Below are 25,863 nucleotides of genomic sequence, written 5' to 3'. Positions count from 1 at the left end.
CTCCAAAACGGGAAAAATTGAGTTGTTATCGATTCAAATCAATTGACTTTCATACATAAACCTCAGTCAACGGCATATCCAGCAACTATTGTGTGATTATTGAGTAAAAATAGCTGAATATCAATGAAGTACTGGCCTAACCTTGAATCATTAAAGCCAGCCAGCTGTTGCATAGTCTGCCGGAGGACTCTTCCGGCATATGCTTGACGCAATGGCGTAGTATCGATTCAAAACGATCTTCGGTATTCTTTACTACATTGTGGTACGAAAAGACGCTGCGAAAAATGTGCAGTCGCAATCAAATTTACACAGATAACCTAGAAAGCTAACCTATCTCAATTTAACTGGCAGGTAATTTGTGCACTGCCCAGGCGTCATAAAGAAGTGACAGCCTGAGGAACCCGCGGGGAACCAAAGCCAAAGCCAAAGCAAAAAGTAAAATTGTAAGTATGTGCAAGAAGATTTGCTCCATGGCAGAGCGTGAAAAAGAAACCTCCCGCTCAAAAGGCAGAGAGTTTGGAAAACAGGAAACCTTATAAACCCCGTGGTATGTGTGTTCGAACCCAAACAAAAACTAAAGGAAACAATCGACAATAATCAAGAAAAGTCGTAATGAGTGGAAACCATTTCATGGCATATAAAGAAACAACTGGAAACTTCTGATCATGAGGTAGGGAAAGATGATACATATCGTAGGGTCGTCGAGAGATTGGATCGATAAAGGAAAGAACATGTCCTTAGAGCCAAGCGTTCGTCGCTAGAGGGCCGATTTCGTCCTCGAAAACACCGCCGTAAAGTTCTTCAATTTCAGAAAGATAGTCATTCAACGAGAACTTCTTCAAACCCTTGCTGAGAAGAATCTGTTCCTCCTCTTCCAAGACCCTCAAAGCACCAAAATCCTCTGCCACCTCATTCACTTTGTCAAGCTCGCGACTGAAGGGATGCTCAGCATATTCGGGAACAGGCTTAAATGTCTCTTGGCTGGGACGGGTTGTCGATACTCCCATAGACGTGGGAGGAGGGGACATCCGTGACACAGACCGCTTGCGGGCAAGATCTTGATGCGATTTCTTGGTATGCGAAAGCGCACGCTTGGGCACACTGGGCGCATCAAATCCCGTGGAAGACGTTGAAGAGCGAGTCGTGCTGGTAATTGTTGCCGATCGTTTAGGAAAATAGCCCGAGAGGTGATTTGGCTCCATTTGGGGCTCAGCCGATATTGGGGTAATGGGAGACACAGGAGTCACATCGCTTTCATCGGAGGATCTAAGTGAGGAGGCGGAAGAAGATGACGACACTGAACCCAGATCGGGGGCGTTGTATACAAGCGGGTTCGTTGCCGATAGGAGTTCCACGGGGCCAGAGATCTTGCCACGATTGATGGTGCCGGATGAGTACTTGACAAGGCCTTCGCGGAAGGGCATAGGAGTCGAAATCTCAGGGCGCTTGTGGCGCTTTGTAAAAGCACGAGTGATGGATGCTGCCATCGTGATATGTATATCTGAAGATTGGTGGTTTGGCGTATATTTGATATTTCCCAGAATCGCTGTGGGGTGAAATTTATTGCAGTTGCTGAAATGGAAGATCCCGAAAATCCAGTTCAAGATCGATGATAGAAGTTAATTTCGTAAGAGAGATCCCGGATCTGTCCAGCTAGGTGATGTTAAAAACGGTGTCGTGGTTTTGATGCCACAGATCGATCACCCTTTTTTTCTTTACTTTTCTTTTTCAGTTGTTGGCGAGTGAAAGAGCCGTTCGCAACAGTGTGATTGACGAGTCTTCAAACTAGTCATTAAATGAAGGTGAAGGGGGATTGCTCTGCAACCGGATATGTATGGTTTCTTGCTCTCTCTCTTTTTTTTTCCGCAGGAGAGGCGCCAAAATCAAGGAGCGTCTTATCGCCTGGAATAGGGCAAGACTGAAAGGAGCGGACTACCAGGACACGCAACAAAGTGAAAGGAACGCAGAGAGGGGGGCGAATACCGCTCTCAAGCAGGCGCTGCTCAAGTAAAGGAATGATGACCAGAGGGAGTGCACATGTGAAGGAGGAGCGAAGGAAAGAAAGGACGTTTGAGTAACAGCGAGGACCCGTGACTGTGATCAGGCAGGCTTCAGGCAAGCCCAGTGGTTGGTCTGGACTTCTGCCGGCTCCACCCGCGGCGAAACCCACGCTTCGTTTCGTTCGTTTCGTTAATTTAGGCTGGCGGGCTGCGGTTGGTGGACCGATCGCCAGCGACCCAGTCGAGTAACCAAATACGGATGCTGATTGGTGAATAGCCGTTTTGTGGCTGATCGCCGGTGGCACACAAAGCGCTGCAAGTTTGCCCGATGTAGCACTTTCCACGGTACGGCCAATTACAGTTTACCGTACCAAACACCGCACGATAGAAAGAACGAAAACCTTGATTGCCCGCCTCAGCCAATCCGAGTAGGCCATGCAGCCCATTTTCCCGGGAAGTGGGACTGCGTATAGTTTTCTCCCGTCCACGTCGCACCAGCGCAACGCCAACTGCTCCCTCCCATATAGTATATAGTCCTACATACCCAGTTGCTCTCCTTGCAGTCCGCCTTGTCGACACTGTACTGAAGGGCTGCCTGCTTGCGTTGACAAGGAATGATGATATATCAGTGAACGTCCGAAAACGCCGCAGATCCTTGCGTGGTTGACCAGCAAGGATCGCGTGTCCGGCATTGCAACCAATCATGTTACCTCGTCTTAGACGGCAGGGGTCTGCACATTGCAACCTAGGGCATGCTACGTACTACGTAATTATGTATTCTTCAGTATCAGCCATATCATGTATGAGTCTAGGACTATCATAACGCTCTATCTTCAGGCTGCAAGTCATTGATTATATTTCTGACATGTGTTATATCCAACTGTTCTTTCATCATTAAAAACGAAACTCACCAGGCGAAGATGAAGAACCAATTTACTCCGTACTCCAGCGTTTCAAACACTCACACTAACCCTACCTGGGACTAGACTCATTTACACTAGCGCGCATCGGGTCTAGTCGCAACCATCGTTCATATTTACATATATTAAGTTAAAAGTCGATAACTTGAAATGACCATATGTAACAACGACAGAGTAACCCTAGGTGACAGGTAGAAGAGGACACGTTCAGTTTATTGCGTCGTCATATGGGCGTGCAATCTGACGCAAGCCTCAACTTCTTCAAGGTCACCTGGCACAACGAAGTCAGTCAGCATGGAGCATACCTCCATGTATTCTTAACGTAACTAAGCATAGCAGCAAGCCGATCGAATTCCGCCGCCAACAGGCCAGTATGATCAAGTCACTTCATTGATCAAATCCTCATAGGGTGACAGCTGCGCCATGCATGTAAATTGCAAAGAGCATACCATAAAGTAGCATCGGGGATGGTTTCGGGGGCAGGGGCCGTTTGCCCAGCCCCTTCGATCCTAGTACTACCCCATATACTATGTAGATAATAATTTTAAAGACTATCTTCTAATCTTATCCACTGAAACGCATATACATACGACCAATTTATCGGCCTTGCTTGACTTACCTAGGCAGTACCCGGGTATAAAGCGCCGTGTCGGTCGTTGCGAATGCATCTCTAGCCACGCTCCGGATATCCATATTCCTAGTCTAGGTAGGTGGTACTCATATATGCGATATGAATAAAATCTAAGGAAGGCTTTATTAGTAAACCTCTACTTTTCAAGACAATCCAATCAATATATACATAATTTTCTATCTTGAGGTTCATATATAGGTCATTACAAATACATAACCAGCCACCCTCCGGATACCCGTGGACCTTGGTATGTGTGATAACCTACCCAGGTAGTTAGGTAGTCCTCGTGTGTGCGATTTGGATGAACGGGAAGAACTTTGATAGTATATTTGGCCAATGAATGTTTAATATACAATGCTCTGTGATTAGTTTTCAGAATCCTACTTAGACGATGCACATCTAGATAAATCCAAATCAAGAAGTATACGGAACGGGTATCTTAAATTTCAGCAGTAGCATGCCTACATCGATACATGTATACATTTTAATCCTCATCCATAGACTCCCATCCATCCTTTTGAGCTTCATCATCATTTGCTTCCTCGTCCTCTGAGTCACTTTCATCGTTTTGATTGACACCCATAATCCTCTCCTTAACGTGCCCATCCTCGCCAGGAGTAAAATCTGGAAGACGGCCTGCGAATGCCCGACGCACAGCAGCATTGGTCGACGTGTCCCAAATCTGCACCACGCCCTTGCTACCGGCAACAGCAAGACGGAAGCTTAATTCTGGGTCGGGGGCGAACGATGTCGAGAACACTTTACCAACCTCGAGTTTGCGCGATACCACCATGCTAGGTTTATCATTTGCTGTGTCCCATAGTTTGACCTGCTTGTCCGATGACCCAGTTACCAAAAACCCGGGGATGGTTGGGTTGATGTCGAAAGAGGATACGGAATCGTCGTGTGCCTGCAGCGTCCAGACAGGCTTCGAGTCACTAAGCGCAACAGGTGCATTGCGAATGTCATATTTGTAGACAATTCCATTATCGGTGGTGACATAGAAAAAGTTGGAATCATGGATGTCCCAGCGTAGGTTCTCGACATCAGAAGCTACCTGCCAGCGAGGCGCTTTCGCTTCGGGTGCTCGCATATCTGCCGCAACAACGGTGCGATCATAACTTCCACTGAGCAAAATTGTGGATTCCTTCGGATGCCAGTCAAGTGCACAAATCTTGTCCTTATGGTAGCTATATGACTTAGCGCATTTCTGCGTGTTGAGATCCCATAATTTGACTGTAATATCCGCTGACGCAGAGGCCAAAAGATTGCGATGTTGTCTGTTGGCTGCTAGTGCCAATACGGAGTCAACGTGATATTCGTCGTTTGCTTTTTTGCTCTTCTTCTTGTTTTTCTTTTTGTTGCTTGAGCTTTGTTCATCATTGCTGTCGCCAGGTCCAAGGATGGCATTTGGATACATGCAGTCAACAATGTCGAGGTCCCAGATCTCAATTTCTGGTTCCATAGTACCAACAGCAACGAAGTTACCGCTTGTGCGGCCTTCAACTCCCTTTCCAACTGGAAAATCGAGCCATTCGACGCAGAGAGGGATGGCTGGGAGCATGATATCGTGGTGGACGTATAGATTGTCTGCCGAGTCTTCATACACGTACACTTCTAGATGCGCGACTTCATCTTCAACTTTGCCCGCAACCAACAAATTATCCGTTCCAAGAATCTGTAGCTCTTCCCGATCTTCATCTGCCTCTTCTTCGGGAAATTCGAGATACGGATCCTTCTCGCCTGGTTGATGATAGGCAAGAGACTTGACATTGCCGAACATGGTGACCTCTTCACCATCCTCGTCAACCTCGTCACTATCGTAATGATCGAGGTCATACTCCTTAAGATCATCATCTTCTTCCTCATCCTGTTTTCCATTTCTAGAAACCGCGACAAAACATCTATCAGCGGGACGGGGTACACACGGATGAATATACAAATTATAGAGCAATGATACTCACGCTGAGCTCTTTCCCGCCCCCTTTGCCGCCTTTGCATCGGTCTCTTCATCCATTGCATCCTCATCATTTTTCTCCTCTCTAGCGGCGTCCAAATCTCCCTTGGCATCTTCCAATTGCAGCCTGGCTATCTCTGATATCCGATTGATTTCCTCCTCGTCAATCTCGTATTTGGTGGGGAACTGAGCAGCGACACCTCGTCGCACCCATGCTGTAGTCGTAATCATGGAATTCATATTTGAGGCTAATCTCGAGATTTCGAAAATCAAAAAAAAAAAAAAAGCCCTATAGCGGGGGAGGATTGTAGAGTTATACTCTACAACTTTTCTTCGTTGAACTGCGTTAAGTAGATAGGATCAACAATATGCCATAGCAGCACTTGTCGAAAATCAAGTGAGAAGAAAGTGTCAGCCAAATGCCTGGCTGGGTGATTGCTTTAAGAGCCTAAGAATAAAAATAATATTTTATTTTTTTTATCTCTCCACCCGGCAGAAACGGCGATTGTGGTTCCTATCGTTCACCGCCTGCGCATCAGGCAATATGAAATTCGCGGCTTGCGGACTTGCTCGAGCAGCAGAAAAGCATTGTTAGTGCATCGAGATATACCATTGGTCACGTTATAACGAATTATCGCATTTAAAAAAAGCAAGCAAAAGATGCATTCCCATCTTCACACACCCGAGAATATAAGTACGATCAAATCCAACTTGTTTCCAATGAATCAAACTGATTGATCTTGCAGACTGCGAGGACATCATGTTTGCCTTGGACGAATGCCACGCGCGCGGTTTCTTATGGAAAGCCCTTGGACAATGCAATGATATCAAACGCGAAGTCAACCGCTGCCTCGGTGCCGAACGAGCGAAACGCGCCAAACTAAACCGTGACCAGGCTCGAGAGAAGAGGGCACGCATTGAGAAGATCTGGGCCGAAGAAAGGTCCCGGGAGCAAGGCGAATTGCCGCAGAAGCAATGAATACATTATCGACATCTGTGGTTGGTTTTAATGCGGTTATATCGGAGGCAGTGAAGGTTACCCAAATGGAAGCATTTGCAAGGCGTTGATCAAAAGAAAATGAATGTTGGATTGTCATGGTCCTCTATGTAAAATAGTAAACAGCTTGTATAATATACCATGAAATCGGTTATGCTCTTTGATTGTACATAGAATTTCTCCAATCTCCCACTCTCATCGAAGAAGTGCACCTTTACTCAAACTTCTGCTTAATACAGTATGATGCGGCAAACTCCATAAAAAACAACGCCCAAGAAACGCCACATAATGATATAAATTGAGCCAGGTCTAAAAAATTCATTCATCGAAAGCCTGACCTTGGCCGTGGGCAGTGTCCGTTGCTTCGGTGCCAGCTTTGGCACTCGCGCTCTTGTGCTTTCTCTTACGCTTCTTCTTGACTGAGGAATCTGCGTTGAGTTCAGCCGCATCATTTTGGCCATTGCTGCCATCGTCTTGACTCTCCCGTGACTTCTGTTTATCGCCTGTCTTCCCTTGATTCTCTGGCTTTGGTTTTTCTCGTTTTTTCGGTTTCTTCATACTGAGGGGGTTAGGCGCTTTGGCTTTTTTGAGTCCCCGATCTCTAGAAGTAGTGGTTTTTGTTGTTGTTTCTTCTTCCTCTTCATCGTCCCTCTTCCGCTTGATACCACTGATCACATCTAATGCAGCTTCCACGCCGCCCTTAAATTTACTCTTCTCAACGCCCAATCGCACTTTCTCTGAAGGTATACTCAGCGGTTCCAAGACCATAACCGATCGCTTGACGTAGATAATCGGCACACCGGGAACAGACCGAGCACCTGAGCGAAGAGCAGCTGCTTTTTGATTTCTCTCCTCCAATAACGATTCGGCATGCTTCCGCTTCTTCGGGTTGTCTGAGTTCACATCATCATGACCCAATGCCACCGGCTCAGCAGTCGCAAGGGTATAATGTTCTTTATTGCGCATGGTGTCCTGGTTCGGACAGAGCAGTGATAAAAGACATTCGACTTCGTCGATAGGGGTATCATCGTCGTTGTGGGAGCAATGTCGCAATGGGAGAATTGTGGGCGGAGGCAGATGTTGAGGTCTGAAAGGGTTGTTTGTCCTTGGGTTGATAGGCTGAGCGGCCATAATGGCAGCGAGAGAGCATTTCGAGATTACTATTTGTGAAATGGTCTCAATTAGCCATCGCAAGCTCGTCTTCATTCCTTGATCTGTGGCGCACTTACATGGCTTGACCTTGCCTTGCAATGTCCGCTCCAAGGCGGGAATAAGATCCATCTTGAATTGGTGTACTGCGCGCAAGAAATTCGAGTCCACTGTTGCAGTTAGAAAGAAAGAATTCGTGAGTAACATGGCAAGCGCAACTGCAGCTTGTTCTTTTCCATACCTAGAACTTGGTAAGGCTCATGAAAACCAAACGTCAATTCATACTGATGCATGAGCTTGCGGTATTTTTTCGAGCGTTTAGCCCTCATTTTGATGGCAGATAATCACGTCGTTCTTGAAGTTCTTGAACGGAGAGTTTGGAGTTCGTTTTGCTCTTTGAAACTTTTTTTCTGCCGCTGGCTTGCTGTGTGGCCCGTGCACACGCTCCACCGTGCGATAACGATAACGGCCTCAGGCTCCCCCCATACATATAGCCTTATTACGTAGCAACAGAAACATCCATCGGGCCACTCCTTCCAGCTTTCGATCAAAGAAATCAAAGCCTGAATTTCTTCATCGACTAGGAGGAGAAAGTGGTTTACTTTCCATTATTTCGACCTAACCCTACTATTAAATACCCTGCTTGTTCCTGGAAGCTCACCAACAAGCTGTATGAGGAGATCGGTCAATATGACAAAGATGAGTATCGCGAAATCGGAAAACCTTCGGCCTCACAGGCTCTCTTCCAATGCGTCACATCACATATGGAAAGCTATAGAGCTTTGATGCTCGTCTGCATGCAGTGAGTACTTGCAATCATTATTGTTATCATCATTTTATACTTCTGAAGGTTGATAAGTCTTAACAATATCTATAAAAAGTTCCATCTTCTGGGTCAGAGTTCTTTTCAGTCAAGGATGGACAGCAGCAAGCCTCTGAAAAACTCACTCCACTGACCCATAATGAATTCGAAGCACTTAAGTTGTTAAACGAGAAAGGCTATCAGCATTGCCCAATCATCATTCACTGCAAAAAGGAGAAGCAGAATCAATCTGGCTTTATTCCTGGCGGATTCATTCTGTATATGGTGCTTCAGGAATTGCCGGGCATTCCCCTCAGTGAAAAGTTTTTTTCTGGAGACTACCTCGAGATGAGCGCAATAGCATTCGAGAGGCATTTAAAAGGCCTATAGGTATGTTCCAATTCATTGAAGATTTGGCGTGCTTTACCTTCTGCTAATTAATCCGTCTCCATAGAGACTGTCTCGAAAAGGACATTAGCAATTACTAATGTGACATATCCAAACTTCATTGGTTAAAACCGACGTCCCACATGTAAGTTACAAGTCAAGGTTGCTTGTGGATGCAACTAACCATTGGAACAGTTGCATATCCAGGTTTTAAAGATCTCGTTTTCTCACCAAGAAAAGAAAATAGGATCGTCATTTCTGGGCGACCCGGGGCTTAGCGCGTGCCGGCACGCGCAACAGGCTGCGAAACAGAGTAAGGAGGTTGAAAAGGACGGTTGGGTATTATGAAGGAAAATCTGCGCATAAAGAAACTTCTACTTGCCATTGTATTTTCTCGGCGTATCCCCAATCAGATGATGATAATTCTATCAAAATCTATAACACCGCCAGACAACCTTGCAAGTTCTAACAACAAATAACTTACCTATTACACAGTATTATAATCATGATATTTATATGACATAGGCGTTTATGTAAAGTGAATAAGACTATATCTACTATATTACTGCTATTAGGAAGAGTTATGGTAGTAAAATATACCTAGGTACGAAGAAAGATGTTCGCTGCCAAATACCTATTTGTAGGGACCCAATCTTGTTAATGATGGATGTTGGAATCCTGAACGAACAGGCACCGTTCGGAGGTTACCGATAGGAACTGGAGAACGGCTGAGATGTATGAGGCATCACAAAAAGGGCTTTATCCTCATACAAAGACATTTATGCCAACCACAAGGAATACTGTAAGAGGAGTGTTTCGAGGAGATCTGACAGAATGTACTAGAAGATTAGATTTGTATGTTAAATAGCATCTTGTGGCTATCAGGATGTAGGTGCAGAGAGTTAGCCAGTCATCATCTCTGGAAATAATCCTTTTCCTTATTACTCCACCCTATTGAAATTCATTTAGATTTCCAACAATGGATGGCCTCCGATTGCCAGTACAAGTGAGGGTGGACAAGATATATCATTGGCAATACTTATTATCATGTTTTACACTAATGCAGTTCCATATCTCTTGCTCTAGAATCGAAATCTGTGTGGATGGTACAGTAGGCAGCATATGGGCAGATGATAACTTTTAACTTCATCATTACCTAATAGGGTAGGAGACCAGCCGCCAAATTCAATCGACAAGTCTATATATGTATAGATTAAAGTCTAGACCTCCTATCTTGAGAGCTATATGCTGAAACACGGTCTCATTCCGAGAACCCTCCATGGGTAGTCAGGTGCTCTCCTGAACTCAAACGTTTGGGTGGCTGGGAGTAACTGTGTGCGATATCGCTTCTGTCTTTGTTTGCCTGTTTCATCTGGAATATGTCCTTCATCTTCCGATTTTCAACTTTCATCTGATTTTTCTTCTATTCTTGCTGAATCAACTGACCTCATTTCCTATGTCTATCTCTCTCAAAGAGCATATCGAATCTCTCCTGCCCAGCAAGTCTCTTCTGACTTGTTGTACTCATGTCCCTTTCTTGTTATTCCATTAATTATATCGTTCTTATCCCATGCTTTCCGAGATATCATATTTGTCTTCGATTACATTATCTAATATCGACATTTAGGACATCCACGTGATATTGGGAAACTGACGCGGGAATTGAGCCCTAATTCGGGAAGTCTTTTATTCGGACGACACTTGTCGTATTTTTATCTCTTCAAAACCATACACATCCAAATAATAAAATTCACACACTAACTGAGCCGTTAAAACCATATTGTCAAAAATATCAGGATAATACTAGGCTCTGTTAAGCAAGCTTTACAACGGTGGCCTCCGCATCATCACGGGTAGACTTCACAATGAACGAAATTTGCCATCAACTCCCCGAGGAGCGAATCCCAGGCCTTCAAAACTGCTTTTGGCAAGCTCCACGCCGTACTGCTGAATCACCCAATCCGCAAACATGTCCATTCCTGCACATGCTGAGTTTGCGGTCCAAATATCGCCATCCACTATCCAGTTGATATCCTCGTCTGGTCCAAGCCAATTCACAGCCGGGTACAATTTCCGTACGAAGGGATAAAAGCCTAGGTTGACGGCTGCGCGTTTTCCGTCCAAAAGACCTGTTTGCGCAAGTACCGCGGATCCAGTGCAAGTCGTAAATATGGTTTTTATCTCGTTCTTTGCAAGCCGCTCCTTGATGAAAGAAGTCATCTTGTCAGACAGCCTATAGGTGGGCATAGGGCCGCCGAAGAGCAGATAGTCCAGCGGAGGGCACTCGTCACACGTAGTTGTGGCTGACACGTGGTAATTTTCGAGTTCCAGATCTGTTTGAGCCGATGTGGCTATGGTGCTAGGGTCGCGGATATGGTAAAATTCAATATCAACGCCGAGTTCTTCCTGACCTGCAGGTGCCAGGCCTGCATTTGCGACTTGCTGCAGCAAGTTTTTGGAGATACCAGCGAGGATATCGAGAGGCCCAATAACGTCGAGGGCCTGATATGGGTAGAGGGGAATACCAAAACGTATAGGAGCCATTGTGTGAAGTAGGATCTTGAAATATTCAAAGAAATTTCAGAATTGAATAACAGTGTTAGGCACCTGAATGCGAGGAGGAAGGGAAGGAAGGGAAGGAAGGGAAGATGATGAAGAAGAAAAGGATGATTGTAGAATCTGCCAAAGGCGTTGTCCAAGGGGTTTATATGTATTTTCATCCATCCTACTTAGAGCTTTCAAGACCATCTCACTCCGGTTAAAGCTTCTATCCGAGTGTCCTCTGGATGAAGTAGGGGGATCTGCCAACGAACTTGGCTGCTATGTTGTATTGATACATGCCTGAAAAAAGACCGCCTCCTGCAAGCCGCGTATAATATCGCTGCCTATGTTTTTCGGGAGGAAACTGGTCGCGAATCGTTCTAAACCATGCTCTTCCATGCATATACTTAGGTCGTTGGCAGTGAATGCATCTGATTGGTTCACGATGTGCTCGCGTCAAGCTGCCATCCGGAGGCCAGCCTCAGGCAGGTTGAGGCAGCTCAGCCCGGCTCTTCTTTCCTTCCGCAACAAACAGTCAAATGCTCTTCTTCCGAGGGTACTACGCTTCACTCACTGCATCATACCTAGGTATATCATATCGCCGCGGAAATGGATCCGGAAGATACGCGATATATGTGTCCGAGGCCCAGAGCTTTGCGTGCCTGTGTTTCGTGCAAGGCTCACAAGACTCGATGTCTTCCATCCGCCCACTCCAACCATTGTCAACGGTAGAGGGGCCCTCATGGTAGACGATTCATAGAAGATAACAGCTATACAGGTGCGAGAAGGTCGGTACGTTGTGCTCCTATACCAATGCCCAAGCATCAAGGTGTGTTTGCTATCATTGCTTCACAAATTCAAATCAACAATACTGCTCATACCCATGCATGCATGCCATTTCAGGAAAAACAATCGACTCGCCCAACGATTGAAAGCTTCAACTTCCCAACCAGTGAATACAGGCTCTGTACTAGACCATATTTTTGCTCAACTTCCTCCAGCTAGCCTTGACATCCCATATGAGGATGAATCCGAAAAAGTGCTTCAGCTACACTGCAACTTCTTTGGAAGTCATCAAAGAGACTCATCAACTCCAGGCAGACAGCCGGTGGACACAGGAAGAGAGCCGGCGGGCGTAAACCGTCAAGATAGACCTTATGTCACTATGAGCCAGGTCGATCGGATGATGCAAATATTTCATACGCAAAAAGAATATTTCCCCTTCGTCATAATTGCTGAAAATACGACTGCGGAGACACTGCGTCAAAAATGGCCATTCTTACTGCTGTCTGTTTTGGTGGTAGCCTCTGCAGCCGATCCGGTGCTTCAAAAGCTCCTGGATGAGCAATTCCGCAAGGTACTGGCAACACGAGTTGTCATGCAGGGCGAGAAGTCCTTGGACTACGTACAGGGTCTTCTTGTCTATCTTGCATGGTGCGTTTCAAGGCGTCGATAAGGGACCTAGCCTGGACATACACTTCAATAATTCTAATAATTGTGTGTTGGGCAGGCACCCGATTAATCTGAGACCAATCAACAATCAGATGTGGCAGTATATGCAACTGGCAATTGCGATGGTATCAGATTTGAATCTTGAGAGTACAATCGAATCGACGTTGGATCCCCCTGAAGATCAAATGATCGCCAGAAATATTATTCTAGGCTGCTATTTTTTGTCTTCAAGGTGAGATAATATGCAATTAACGTCTCTGTCCGTCTAGCTTATTCTCTCAACACAGCATTGCAATGGATTTGAAACGGCCCAAAAACTTCACGTTCAACCCTTCAGATGAGCTTGTAACCACAATGTTCGCAACCAATGATCTGTCTACTCACACAATTGCGTCCACTACATTATTATGCAAATTTATTGAAAGAATACATAACTGTGACCTCGAAACAGATATAGCAGATTACTCTGGCATGACAGAGTGTCCTTTACAGAACATCACACAGGGCTATTTGCAAGAGTTGAAACAAATAGAAGGCAGCCTGCCAACCCACGTCAATACAAATAGTGAGTAACACTATATAATATTGATTAAATTAGTTTATCATTAACAAAACCAAAGTTAAGATACAGCTCATGCGGAAGTTCGCCAGAGTTAGGTTATACGCTCTTGCCTTGGGAAAGGCAAAACCACCATTGCACAGTCAACGAACAATCTCAAGCCAACATCCTCTACGCCAAATCAACTCACTTAGCTATTTACAAAAATTTTCATCGTGTTTCACCGAAATCAGTGGTTTGATAGAGTTTTTCATCGGTCTCTCCACTGAAGATTGCAGGAAACTCACCTTCTATGAATGGACCATGCTTATCTCGACTATAATCATATTCCCGAGATTGTACAAATTTACGATCACGGACATGGGCGTTGCAGCTATATGGCAGGACCTGATTGTCACAGAGCGCGTTGCCTATATATCTCGTATAGAGCGCTTGCACGAGCATATGGAGAATGCTTCAACAACAAAACTTGACACGCAAAATGACAATAGCAGCAGCTATAGACTTCCCGACCTTTTCTATCTATTTTCCACTGTCCTAAAACTTTTCCTGAACAATTTTGTGCGCGATTCTATGAATTCACATCCTATTCAATTACCTCCTGGTAATGATCGTCCCACCGGTCGAGCCAAGTCCCAATGCCCGGTTATGAACGGCGAGATTAAAAAAACGGATTGTTGGGATTTGTTGATGCATAATGATCCTATGGAACCTTTTGACGCGGAGGCGGCGGCGGAATTTAATATCAATGACCCTTTGTATTTTGATTTGAATTCATGGATTGACTTTTCCGTATAGCTTCATTACTGGCTTCCGTTTTATTAGGGGATGCAATAGATGTTTGTTAGGTACATGCATATATCCATCATGATCCGCCGCTTCTGATCTAACGCCGCTATTTCGTCCACCTCATTAGCGATAATATTTACAAAACAGTCCCCAGAACGCCAGGGATGCACTATCCTTGTTGAATGTTGCATGCATTCGACTAACACAAATCGCCGCGTTGCATATTGTTTCTTGTAGTTGCCTAAACTCTTCTTTTGCACTGTCCAATAACCACACTGATGTCATCCATTTTGCCTGTAAAAATTTTTTAGCTTGATTGCTACTTGAGCTTCAAATCTTGAACCGATAAAGTACTTACCTCCCTCAATAGTAAGCCCTTCATCAATAGCCTTCTCCATATAAGGGCTATCGGCAAATGGATCAAATGCAATCGTCAGTGCTGCATTCAAAAGACGCCTGGCTGCAAAAACCATGCAAGTCGGGGCCTCTGCCTCTCGCTCAGCCCCATATTTACCAATATCGCCGGCTTCCCACTTTTCAACACTCTCGAGGATATTATCTAGAATCTCGTGGCCCCAGAGATTGTCAGTCACGCCGTCCGAAACTGCGAGAACAATGTCCCCTTCTTCCAATTCAACGACGCTCAATACCGCATCATTACGCGGTTGATCAACACTGTTCGTCCCAAGCTGATATGGGCAATCAAACCAATGCCACTGCTCGCGAGATTTGAAAAGCACCTTCCTATCGCGTGGTCGGATGACAACAATCTGGCAGTCACCAATGTTTGTAACGTAAAGTAGCGGTTTCACGTCACTACCTTGCTCAACGTTATGTAGCAAAGCTGTTGCTGATGTTGTAGTGCCGAGCCATTGTTTAGTTGCAGCGACCGTCTCTTCATAAGCATTTTGTAGAAACCCGACGGTATCGGGCGTGGATGCGCTGGAAACTTGTCGTTCACATTCGAGAGCCCAAAAATGAATAATCAGCCTAGACCATAGCCTGCCCAGAGATACTCTGTTAGTTGAAATAGATCCCAACGGCACTAGTATAACTGTATATGAAATATTCGAGATCTTACGCTGCATGGCCCTCGGGTTTAGTCGCCCAGGCTCCAACGCCATCGTTGACGCCGAGTGATAAATCGCTTGCGAGAATAGCGTCGTCCCCATTAGTCAAGCCCCGGATAAGCTCATTTCCCACCTGTGGTCGTCTATCTTGGCTTTGGAAATGTGTGGTCAAGGGATCGGAGAAAGAGGACGATGGGATAGAGACGAAGGGAGGCGGGAAGGGTCTAGATGACCGTTTCGGTCGAAGAGCGTAACCAGTCTCGAAATAAAAGGGGCTCTTGGAGGAAAGCGTTTCAACGTTGTCAGGACTCGGGGTCCGCAAGCCATATCCAGGCCGAGCACTGTGATATCCATGCAGCTGTGATGAGACGAAATGGAGCTTTGATGCGGCGCTCCGGTGCTGCAGTTGCGACCCCAAACCCCGAAGTCTGATCACGGTCGGTCTGGTCGCATGAAGAGCTGGCGAGTATACGACCACCATACCCATACAGTGGTGCACCGATGGCGCACAGGGGCGGGAACGTTCATAGCACTAGGCTGCGATTCATAGAGGGAAATGCAAGGTTGTTGTTTCTCGCAAGTTGCAAGGATGCGTGCGTGCGCTGTCTTATCCGATGATAAGAGACCGTACCCACTCGATTATTAACTAATCGCCCGATAAGCCCGTTACCTACTATCCTGACCCGACGGCTTTTTGGGGTTAAAATCTCAAATTACTAATAATTATATTTAAATATTCAATACATGCACCATGTCACCATGTCGTACAGAACGCATATGTAGGTACGGGCTACCTACGTAGGTGGTGACAGGGGTTGTGCACCCACAAGGACAAGTGTTTTCCGGAATAGGTTACATTGCTTGGCCGTGATACAGGGAAGTCTTTCCAATCATATTCATATAGTTATCATTCATATAGTTATTCTTTTCTGATTGTAGAGCAGTTGCTATTCCTAGAACTCGAAAATATTGTAAGATGTGGTGTCATGCCACCATAACGTCGTGAAGATAATATGATAAATCATAGCCGAAAGGAGCAAAGAGATCTTGAATTTCGGATATTGCTGTGCTTGCTGCATGGAATGGTCAACGAACGAAAGTAAAATTGATTTCGCCAGTTTCTGCCGCGTAAATATTCACACGCTGCTTGATCATTTCCTCTCTAATGATATTGATCCCCCCAAGAAGCTCACGTTGTACCAGATCATCAGGTAATTCGCGTTTCAGAGCAGCAAGGGATTCGTAAGTCAACTCACCCATGACCGTACTTTTCTCTCGAATGCTATCTCCAGACTCGGGCTGATGGGTAAGAACTCCACGTAGCCAACGGCCAGAGCAAGGGCAGAGAGTACTGCCAGACCTGGTACATATTCTAGAACAGGAGCATATATCAAGGCAAATGCATTTCTGCTCGCTTGCGTAGCGTATGACGTTGAACGCTTCTTCCTCTCGACGCAGCTCTCCAACTGCCTTGCCCTGAATCTTCGCGAGTGAGCAGAGACGATGAGCGCAGATCATATTTTCTTCCCATGCCGCGGCGAATTTATTGGACAGGAAATTGGTGTTTGGCGTCTTGAATGCGAATTCGTTTTGTTTGCGCACTGGGCAAGGGTAGATGGGGTGGTATTTCTCCGAAAGAAATGCCAGAATATCAACAGACAAGTGTTGCAGTTCGGGATAAATTTGGCACCAATGGCGATATGCGGACGAGTTAGGGTCTTTGACTCTCTCATTGACATGTGCGCGATAGCCAGTAGGATCAAGCGGCAGTGTCCCTTCGAATATGTATCGCCTGTTCATTTCCTCAACATAGAGACGTTTATGATAGCTGACCAATCGTCCATCAAATGCGGAACAAACGCTTTTGTCATCCAAGACGTCTCTGCAGACGTTCAAGATTGTATAAACATGATTGGGATCCGGAAGTGTGGGACTTGTACTGTGCTTCGGCTTACGCCCCCTACTAATGAACGAGGAGCAGAAATGAAGGAGAGCAATTTCAACTTCCAACCGGGCGTACAAGCTGAAGTAAAGGTCCTCAATGGCAAAGACGAAATCTACCACTGAGCCGTTCTTGAGTTCTTGTTCCGCGTTCTCAACGCCTATTAATATGTTGGCTGTGGGTGTGTGTAGCTGCAGATACGTTAGCTTTTGGATCACACGAATATGCATGGACAGTCCACAGCACGGAAACTCACATCGACACGGAAGCTGCGACACAACGCAATGAAAACCTTCGCAATACCATATACCACACCTGTCGTGCCATACACGCTGTCCCAAATATCCTCGGGGCTCTTTAATGCAATATAGAAGCTCCTTTTACACTGGTCAACTGGGTCGCAATTTTCCTGATACCAGTCTTCTGAGTTGATGGCGTAGGGGGTGTCGCCATGCTTCGGCGGAGAGAAGAATTGATGAGGCGGCCTCAAGATGGCGAGCTGTTGACGATTCAGCGGGCACAAGTCTTCTGTGATGCCTTGAATCTCCACGGATGAATGTGGGCTCTGAGGGATGTCACTGAAATTGGGCTGGAAGCAGGAAGGACTCGAGAAGAGGCTAGTTGTGAAGCTATCCATGGTGAAATCGCTAGAAGTAGAAGTGTACGATCTGTCGCTAGCCGTTCTCTGCGAACGATGGGCAAAGAATGGAAGAAAACGCATGGTGGAGGGTGTTGCTCTTCTGGTTGAGTGTCAGCGATTTTTGATGATGATGCTGAGCTTGCATTGCTGAAGATACCCAGGTTTTGAATATTCTGGTGTTCCGAAAAGGCCATGGCGGGCTCATCAGGTTGTGAATGAATAAATGAAGGCAAATAAGGCCATGTTTGCATATTGTCTTTGGCCCAGCCACCAAGGGAAGGAACCACGCGCGCGAGTGCTTCCTTCCTATTGCGGAAACCGCACAGCGCCCAATAAGCAATGGCCAGAGACTTCCACGTGACGCAGGCTATCAACTCCCGCATTTGCGCTGGCAATGACTTCACAATATCATTGTTCCTTCTATTCAGAGACCCGCAGGCTGCATCAATGGGGCCACACTTTCTTTGTCTGCCAGATGACACGACAATGCCGCAAATCAATATATTGCCAGCCAAACACTCACTTATCTGGAGATAAAACTCAGACCAAGACCCTGCCAGCTCAATGCTATTGAAACCACCCTCACTCATTAATCATCAATCGTATCAACTTCAATAACAGGGTCTACTTCAGACTGCGGACGGATTGGTCGAGGCAAGTACACCTCTGGTATGTGCCAGAGCAGCCTGTTTGCCTCTTGTACGACTGTGGCATCGATATTTTGGCACTCACGGAGAGAAAGGGACTAACAAGTCAGCGTTGCCTAGGATACAAATGTCTATCTTTTTTGCTTCCTTGGCTTACCTGAAGTGCTTTTAAGTTTTGAAGCCATCCCAGACCAGCATCGATGTTTGCAACCCCCTGGTCGTTCGTTGACTTTGCTGTTGTACGAATGCCGACGCAATTTTCTATCCAAAGCACGACAAGAGATGCTCCAGGGACCGGCTCATCGTCGTGTTCGCGTAGCTCTTCGTCCTCGTCACCTGGGGTCGGAATGCCCCCTAACCAGTTGACAAATGCAGGCTGGATTGCAGCACAAGTTCTGAGCTTCAACACGCTTAACCGTTTGTTTCGCTTGACTAACATGCATAGCTGCCAGGGTGTGATACCAGCCCTTTCGAGAACGAGACTTTCGAGGTTTGTTATCCTTTGCCCCCTTTGCAAGGGCCCTATCCCAATGAGATCATTCCAGACAGGACTACCAGGTGCCGGCAGATTCCAATACTTTTGACTAAGCGATATGTCTCGTATATAGGGATGTTCGAACCGAAGACCTAGATGTCGCAGCTTCCCCCCGCAGTGCGTGCCTAGTGCCATGGCTCCCTCATCATTGAGGTTGTATGCCAGGAACTCCAAATCCTCAAGAGATTGGCCATACCGACTTAGTATCTGAGCAAATGTTTTATTCTGCGCTCGAATAGTATTGTCAGAGGACACCGAATAAGGCAATCTTTCCTCTGTTGGAGCAGCCTCTTGGTATAGTTTTTTCTTTCTGTATCTTGTTGGGAATGGTGAATAGTTGGCGATCGTTTGTGATGACCTGGAAGTGGTCATGCCTTGTGGCAAAGCAATTCGTACTTTGTGACTTTCTAACATCATATCTTGTTTAAAAGGCGTTGGCTCTTTCGCGCTGCGCTCTAAACTAGCATCCAGGAATGCGGCTATAGCGTGAAGTTGTTTGGGGAAGATGGCGAGATGGAGTCTCCTCATACAGAGAGCGTGGTATAGGTGATTTGATTTGGAAGTTGCGCCAAATGAAAGAAGTGAAGGAATTGGAACGTACGAAAGAATCACGAAAATGAGTTCTAAAGGGAGCTTATCGAATTGGTTGCTCATTGTGAACCCTCCAATGAAAATGGCCGTTTTAATACCGGCCTCAGAAACTCGTGAACGATAAATGTTCTTTCAGGTGATGGTCAAGTACTGAGCGACTCCTTCCTTTACAATCTTGATAAAGAAGGGGAAACAAGAATATGGACATTGGCTGTTGTGCATATTCTTATATATCAACGCTTTTCTGAGTTGAAATTTCAGACCTTCAAAACTCATCGACATCGAACTGGGCAATCAGCCGGATTTTACGAATGCGGACTTTATGCACTACGCCGCATAGTGTGGATGAAAACAGAACACAGGCATTTATTAGATGCAGAGACAGATAAAAACCACACGACTCAATTTCTTTGTTCTCCCAGTCACGGCGCATATCTGCATTGAAGCCCTTCACCAGGGCCAATGAAATTGCACAGCCAACAGCCTTTCGACTTGACAGGAGCGAGGGCTGATACCCGAGGACGCTTAGCTGCATAATCGAGTGCCGAAGTATGAGTGGCATCATAGGATATTTATCTATCAGAGTACTACTCTGTACTTCATACACAGTCAGAGAGAATGACAGTTTCATAACTGGCTACATGCCTCTCGCATACCAGTGCTGTTAGGCACTCTTGTCATTTCTTTTTCTGGCTGGGGAATTTCTGATTTCGAAATCCTACAGCGTCGTAGACTATAATGCGGCGCAGTGCCTAACGCCTTGAAAACCCTGGTTCCCTGCATCCGCCAAGATGCATGCTTGACAAGGATGACTTTCCAGCACAAAAAAATTGATATCGAGACCCGAGAGAAAACAGAAGTAAAGAAAGCAGAATAAATGACCAGTTGGGAGTATTTAAATGCTATTCCATGGAAAGCCCAAAAAGGGCCTAGAATTTTCCTGAAATCCCAGTCTGTTATGATCTTACATAGCTAGTATCGCCGGGTAAATAGGATCGCCAAGAGCTAACAGAATCTAGTGCGAATTCTTTGCCCCTGATACAGGCTCAAGTCCGCCAAGTCTTCTCGATGAATGGATCTAATTCTTTGGCAGCGAATATCTGTGCATGGAACAAAAACCCCAGAATGTGTGACGTGTCATGGGCGACGATCTTGGGAGTGACTGATTCAAAAGATCTACGGCACCATTTAGTCCTCGTGCGAAGTAGACAAGTCAACTTGAATATATCGTCATGCATGCTTATTTTGCTGGGGTTTACTGGCTATGCACCTACGATTCGACAATGCACGCACGCCGCATGTACAACAACAATCACATGTGCGTTCGTTGATTGGTTGCGTACAGACAGTATTTCAGTACAAATCAATTGTTATCGGGATGCTTGCGTACTTTGAGGAGCTATTATACTATAGGTCGAAAAGTGTGGAACCCATCACGCCCATCACGAGGATAAGCGCCACAAATAATACAGGGTTCAAGGCGCATGAAAGGTGCCAGTCAACCCAAAATAACACACCAAGGAATATTAGCACATCTTCTTTTCCATTGGGCAATATGTACTCGCGAACATGCTACGACGCTCGACATTGCGGCGCAGCTTTTGACAGACACCAACCCCGCGCGTCTTCCCAAGTGCCAAAATAAAACCTCACATGATATGAAACACACGCCGTCTAGCCCTGAACACGGAAAGTTCTTCCACTGGCTGTCTTCCTCTCGCGCTCTTCATTCTCGGGTCTCGCACGGTTGAGAACTAGACTTATCAGGATGCAAATAACTAAGACGTGGGTGGAATGTAAGTCGCTTACCTTGGAGGAAATCAGCAGTGCGTTTTCGCATACGGGTGTGGATATACGCCTGTAGAGGAAATCAATTGTCGTGCGCCAAGGGTTTGGAGTGTTTTTCTTTTTTTAGGAAAAGAAGAACCAACCTTCGATGCCTTGATGTGATAGTGGAAGTAATCACGGAAGGTCTGAACATGGGAAATACTATCATAGCGGCGTTGCGGTGTCAAGTGACGGGGGAAAAGGACTGGCGGCTCTTAGCAATTGCTCACAGTCTCACAGAAAAGAAGCTCGAGGAAACAAACCAAAAGTGATATAACTGTATTTTCCATCCCCTGAGTTTTTCAATCCCGGAATACCTTCTAGCTCGAGAGGAGGGTCGTTTCGGAAGAGGACTTGAGGGGCATTCTGCAGTGTTTGGACCCGTCTTCGAGCATCAACAAATTCCTAAAGCCGGTCAATACCCATCACCATATATCCACTTGATCGCACGAAATACCTGCAAAAAGACCTTGCCAAATATGCGGTCAGTTTCCTCGCGGAAGATGGTGCTGAAAATAACTGTCACCCGGTCGTGACTGGATTTGATATAGATGGCTTCCTCGTCGCGATAGTGAATGGCCATCACTTCACCACCTTCCTTAACACCCTGTGGAGCTGATTCTGAAGTGTACCTGGATGCTTCTTCTGACAGCTTGGCAAACTCGTCGAAGGCACGTTCAAATGGGGCGGCCATGACGTTGCGCTTGAGCAGAGACAGGCGTCGAATCAAATCTTCCTTCTCTTCCGCGCTCGGTGGCAGGTTTTCTAAATCGATCTGAACGGAGAAGTCGTAACCAGCCTCTGGGCTGACGATGTATGGGCCATATTCCCGCTCCAAAACGGCCTGGGCGCCATACTGAACCAACTCGCGGAAACACTTCAGGGTAATTGAAATCAGGATTTTGGTCTTTGACTCTGGTGTGGAGAGATGGAATGTGACGCCATCGAAATCGGAGACGACCTGGTCTATGGAGACAGGGGCAGCGCTGCAGGTGGAAGTTAGCTGGTGCCTGATCTCGAGCAATGAATGATATCCGCGGGGGGCATACCCGGAGAAGCGTTCTGTAAGAAGCGATTGGATAAGCACATTTTGATAGTCAAGGAGAAGCATTATGAAGAAGCAATTTGCATGACACGGAGGCCTCTCGCCTAAGTAAAGAGTGTGCTGCGGAGGCGTTCAATGTGTGCTATTGATGTTGATGTGGCTGCGATGTTCGTTCGTCATGGGCGGCCTGCGACCCGCATTTGTGCCATGCAGCCTCCCCGCACACCGCCTTGGCCAGAGCGGTCTCTGCCACCTCCCGTAATCCATCGATACTGCCGCCCGCTGGAAAAAAAAAAAGTCTTGGGAGTATACGAGTTTCCTGGTGGCACAGGTTCGAAGATGGTGAAATCATATTTGTAAGTGGTTCGCATTGATTCTTTGATGCGAAATCTGAATTCTAATCTTTGACAGGAAATTCGAGCACTCGAAAACCTTCGGCCTCGTCACTTCGGCCTCGTCCAATGCGGTCTGGACTAAAAACGAAGATGTCTCCGGCACTGCACGACGCACTGGTGCAGGGCGCGCTATAGTGGGCGCAAACGAGGAGGTTCTTTGCTGGGATGTGAAAAATGGAGAGTTGCTAGGTCGCTGGCGGGACGCCGATTGCAAAGCCCAAGTGACCGCTATAACGCAGAGCAAAGCAGATGATGATATTTTTGCTGTCGGGTACATTTTTCTTCTCAGTTACTAACTGATAAATCAGAAAAAGCAAATATTTTAGAAAGGCTAACATGAAAGTTATTGCTTAGTTACGACGACGGCAGCATTCGTTTATGGGACTCGAGAATCAACACTGTCATTATCTCATTTAATGGCCATCGAAACGCAATCACGCAGCTCGCCTTCGACCAGTCGGGTGTTCGACTAGCTAGTGGCTCCAAAGATACAGATATCATTGTGTGGGATCTTATTTCCGAGGTCGGCTTGTACAAGCTTCGGGGCCATACTGATCAAATCACGTCTTTGAATTTCCTTTCACCAATTGAGGAAAATGGCGCGGGACTGTCAGAGCAGAATGAGACTGGTGGCTTCCTGCTTTCTACGGGCAAGGATTCTTTAATCAAGTTATGGGATCTCTCTTCACGACATTGCATTGAGACCCATGTAGCTCAGAGCAATGGGGAGTGCTGGAGCTTAGGATTGTCGCCAGACCAAACCGGTTGCGTAACGGGCGGGAATGATGGAGAGTTGAAAGTGTGGTCGATCGATGAGAAGGCTATGCAAGAAGTGGCTAAAGAAAAGGAAGGGTACGAGAATAAGAGGATACTCATTGAGCGAGGAAGTTTCTATCGACAGAACAAAGACCGAACAATCGGGATTACTTTCCACCCTCGCGCAGATTACATTGGTATTCACGGGGCAGAGAAGGCCGTTGAAATTTGGCGGATTCGTTCGGCGACTGAAGTGCAAAAAAGCATTGCAAGAAAACGAAAGAGAAGAAAAGAGAAAGAATCATCGAATGAAGACAATTCAGAGCAAAAGAAAGACGAAGTTGATGATAATGCACCTCCACCAATCACAGAAGTATTTGTACCACATGTGATTGTGCGAACTGCCGGAAAATTGAAGTCGTTCGCTTGGATCACCGCAAAAGCCTCTGGTGATCTGCAAATTATGACTGCGACTACGAACAACGAGATAGAGACTTATCGCGTTGTACCGGCTGGGAAGAAGAAATCTAAAGATAGCGAGGAGGTTGAGTACAGCCGAAATTTCGCAGTCGACCTGCCTGGACATCGCACTGACATACGGTCCTTGGCCCTGAGCTCAGATGACAGGATGCTGGCATCGGCATCTAATGGTAGCTTGAAGATCTGGAACGTACGAACACAGAGCTGCCTTCGAACCCTAGATTGCGGTTATGCCTTGTGTTCTTCATTCTTACCCGGTGACAAGATCGTCGTGGTTGGGAATAAAAATGGGGAGCTCGAAGTTTTTGATATCGCATCCTCAACGCTCCTCGATACGATAAAGGCACACGATGGCCCCGTGTGGACACTGCAAGTCCACCCGGATGGCAAGTCAATGGTGACTGGAAGTGCAGATAAGACTGCCAAATTTTGGAATTTTCAGGTCGTGCAGGAAGAAATTCCCGGCACAAAACGAACAACACCAAAGCTAAAGCTTGTGCATAGCCGGACTTTGAAAGTGGCAGACGACATTCTCAGTGTGCGATTCTCACCAGACTCGAAACTTCTTGCTGTCGCGTTACTCGATAACACGGTCAAGGTGTTTTTCGTCGACACTCTGAAGCTTTTCCTAAATCTCTACGGACATAAATTACCAGTGCTCAATATGGATATTTCATACGACAGCAAAATGATTGTGACATGTTCCGCTGATAAGAATGTCCGTCTCTGGGGCTTGGATTTTGGAGATTGTCACAAGGCCTTCTTTGCGCACCAAGATAGCATCATGGCAGTTGCTTTTATGCCGAACAATAACGAAGGAAACGGCCACAATTTCTTCAGCGCCAGTAAGGATCGTGTGATTAAATACTGGGACGGGGACAAGTTTGAGCAAATCCAGAAGCTTGAAGGTCACCACGGAGAGATCTGGGCGCTTGCCATGAGCCACTCAGGCGAGTTTCTTGTTAGTGCTAGCCATGACAAGAGTATTCGCGTTTGGGATCAAACAGATGAGCAGCTTTTCTTGGAAGAAGAACGCGAGAAGGAGCTAGAAGAGCTATACGAAAACACTCTCACCACGTCCCTTGAAGACGAAGAGAATGGCGAGGAGAAAGCCGAAGCAGTCGACGCTGGTAAGCAGACTGTAATCACTCTCATGGCTGGTGAGCGAATTATTGAGGCGCTCGACATGGGCATGGAGGACTTAGAAGTCATGCGGCAATGGCGGGATACAAAATCGAGAAACCCTAACGCAGCACCACCGCAACGAAACCCAGTCTATATTGCATTGGGGAATATTTCGGCGGAACGCCATCTTCTAAACATCGTACAAAAGATCCCAGCTGCTTCACTGCAAGACGCTCTACTAGTCTTACCATTTTCAAAACTCGACGCCCTCTTCACTTTCCTTGAAATATGGGCAAGTCATCAGTTAGAGATTCCATTGACATGTCGCATACTATTCTTCATGCTTAAGACACACCATCGTCAAATAGTCTCTAGCAAGTTTATGAGGCCAATGCTTGATCGCATCCGGTCGACGCTTCGAGAGGTTTTGGCCAAACAAAAGGACGAAATGGGCTTTAACCTTGCTGCTCTACATTTTATTGGTGGCCAGATCCGTGACCATGGAAGCAAAAGCTACATCGATGAGGATACGTGGGAGGACCAGCAAATCTCAAGAACCTCTACAGGGGTTAAGCGAGGATATGTGAATATTGCTTAGGGTATGATCCGGCGGGAAAAAGAGGATC

General features: G+C 46.2%; 10 protein-coding genes across 10 annotated transcripts, besides 1 other annotated feature; 3 read left to right on the top strand and 7 right to left on the bottom strand.

The window, feature by feature from the left end:
* Positions 1-737: 737 nt before the first annotated feature.
* Positions 738-1,487, bottom strand: UA08_05126 (hypothetical protein; the record flags this gene model as incomplete). Its single annotated transcript, XM_020267414.1, has 1 exon — positions 738-1,487. One exon carries the CDS (start codon positions 1,485-1,487, stop codon positions 738-740), a length of 750 nt encoding a protein of 249 aa, XP_020119575.1.
* A 2,548-nt stretch (positions 1,488-4,035) lies between these two features.
* UA08_05125 (hypothetical protein) lies at positions 4,036-5,748 on the bottom strand (the record flags this gene model as incomplete). Its single annotated transcript, XM_020267412.1, has 2 exons — positions 4,036-5,434; positions 5,516-5,748. The coding sequence occupies 2 exons, from the start codon at positions 5,746-5,748 to the stop codon at positions 4,036-4,038; spliced, it is 1,632 nt and encodes a 543-aa protein (XP_020119576.1).
* Positions 5,749-6,168: 420 nt separating this feature from the next.
* Positions 6,169-6,487, top strand: UA08_05124 (hypothetical protein; the record flags this gene model as incomplete). The annotated part of the gene is made up of 2 exons (XM_020267411.1): positions 6,169-6,202; positions 6,255-6,487. The coding sequence occupies 2 exons, from the start codon at positions 6,169-6,171 to the stop codon at positions 6,485-6,487; spliced, it is 267 nt and encodes an 88-aa protein (XP_020119570.1).
* Positions 6,488-6,823: 336 nt separating this feature from the next.
* On the bottom strand, positions 6,824-7,983 carry UA08_05123 (hypothetical protein; the record flags this gene model as incomplete). Its single annotated transcript, XM_020267410.1, has 3 exons — positions 6,824-7,665; positions 7,735-7,824; positions 7,896-7,983. 3 exons carry the CDS (start codon positions 7,981-7,983, stop codon positions 6,824-6,826), a joined length of 1,020 nt encoding a protein of 339 aa, XP_020119794.1.
* A 1,533-nt stretch (positions 7,984-9,516) lies between these two features.
* Positions 9,517-9,819: a repeat region (Identified by RepeatMasker using a combination of RepBase library and repeat library created with RepeatScout).
* An 884-nt stretch (positions 9,820-10,703) lies between these two features.
* On the bottom strand, positions 10,704-11,387 carry UA08_05122 (hypothetical protein; the record flags this gene model as incomplete). The annotated part of the gene is made up of 1 exon (XM_020267409.1): positions 10,704-11,387. One exon carries the CDS (start codon positions 11,385-11,387, stop codon positions 10,704-10,706), a length of 684 nt encoding a protein of 227 aa, XP_020119568.1.
* An 880-nt stretch (positions 11,388-12,267) lies between these two features.
* UA08_05121 (hypothetical protein) lies at positions 12,268-13,636 on the top strand (the record flags this gene model as incomplete). Its single annotated transcript, XM_020267408.1, has 4 exons — positions 12,268-12,818; positions 12,895-13,068; positions 13,288-13,401; positions 13,435-13,636. 4 exons carry the CDS (start codon positions 12,268-12,270, stop codon positions 13,634-13,636), a joined length of 1,041 nt encoding a protein of 346 aa, XP_020119569.1.
* A 789-nt stretch (positions 13,637-14,425) lies between these two features.
* UA08_05120 (hypothetical protein) lies at positions 14,426-17,917 on the bottom strand (the record flags this gene model as incomplete). The annotated part of the gene is made up of 5 exons (XM_020267407.1): positions 14,426-14,478; positions 14,543-15,201; positions 15,266-15,786; positions 16,350-17,387; positions 17,453-17,917. The coding sequence occupies 5 exons, from the start codon at positions 17,915-17,917 to the stop codon at positions 14,426-14,428; spliced, it is 2,736 nt and encodes a 911-aa protein (XP_020119573.1).
* A 508-nt stretch (positions 17,918-18,425) lies between these two features.
* UA08_05119 (hypothetical protein) lies at positions 18,426-19,672 on the bottom strand (the record flags this gene model as incomplete). Its single annotated transcript, XM_020267406.1, has 2 exons — positions 18,426-18,581; positions 18,641-19,672. The coding sequence occupies 2 exons, from the start codon at positions 19,670-19,672 to the stop codon at positions 18,426-18,428; spliced, it is 1,188 nt and encodes a 395-aa protein (XP_020119574.1).
* Positions 19,673-21,283: 1,611 nt separating this feature from the next.
* On the bottom strand, positions 21,284-22,547 carry UA08_05118 (Actin-related protein 2/3 complex subunit 2; the record flags this gene model as incomplete). Its single annotated transcript, XM_020267405.1, has 6 exons — positions 21,284-21,363; positions 21,419-21,467; positions 21,541-21,641; positions 21,700-21,841; positions 21,894-22,422; positions 22,486-22,547. The coding sequence occupies 6 exons, from the start codon at positions 22,545-22,547 to the stop codon at positions 21,284-21,286; spliced, it is 963 nt and encodes a 320-aa protein (XP_020119571.1).
* Positions 22,548-22,820: 273 nt separating this feature from the next.
* On the top strand, positions 22,821-25,835 carry UA08_05117 (hypothetical protein; the record flags this gene model as incomplete). The annotated part of the gene is made up of 3 exons (XM_020267404.1): positions 22,821-22,837; positions 22,893-23,147; positions 23,231-25,835. 3 exons carry the CDS (start codon positions 22,821-22,823, stop codon positions 25,833-25,835), a joined length of 2,877 nt encoding a protein of 958 aa, XP_020119572.1.
* Between the last annotated feature and the right edge of the window lie 28 nt (positions 25,836-25,863).

The sequence above is a fragment of the Talaromyces atroroseus genome, assembly GCF_001907595.1.
Source record: "Talaromyces atroroseus strain IBT 11181 chromosome Unknown scaffold_6, whole genome shotgun sequence".
Taxonomy (NCBI): domain Eukaryota; kingdom Fungi; phylum Ascomycota; class Eurotiomycetes; order Eurotiales; family Trichocomaceae; genus Talaromyces; species Talaromyces atroroseus.
The sequence above is the reverse complement of the archived record's forward strand: the minus strand, read 5'-3'. Positions and strand labels throughout refer to the sequence as shown.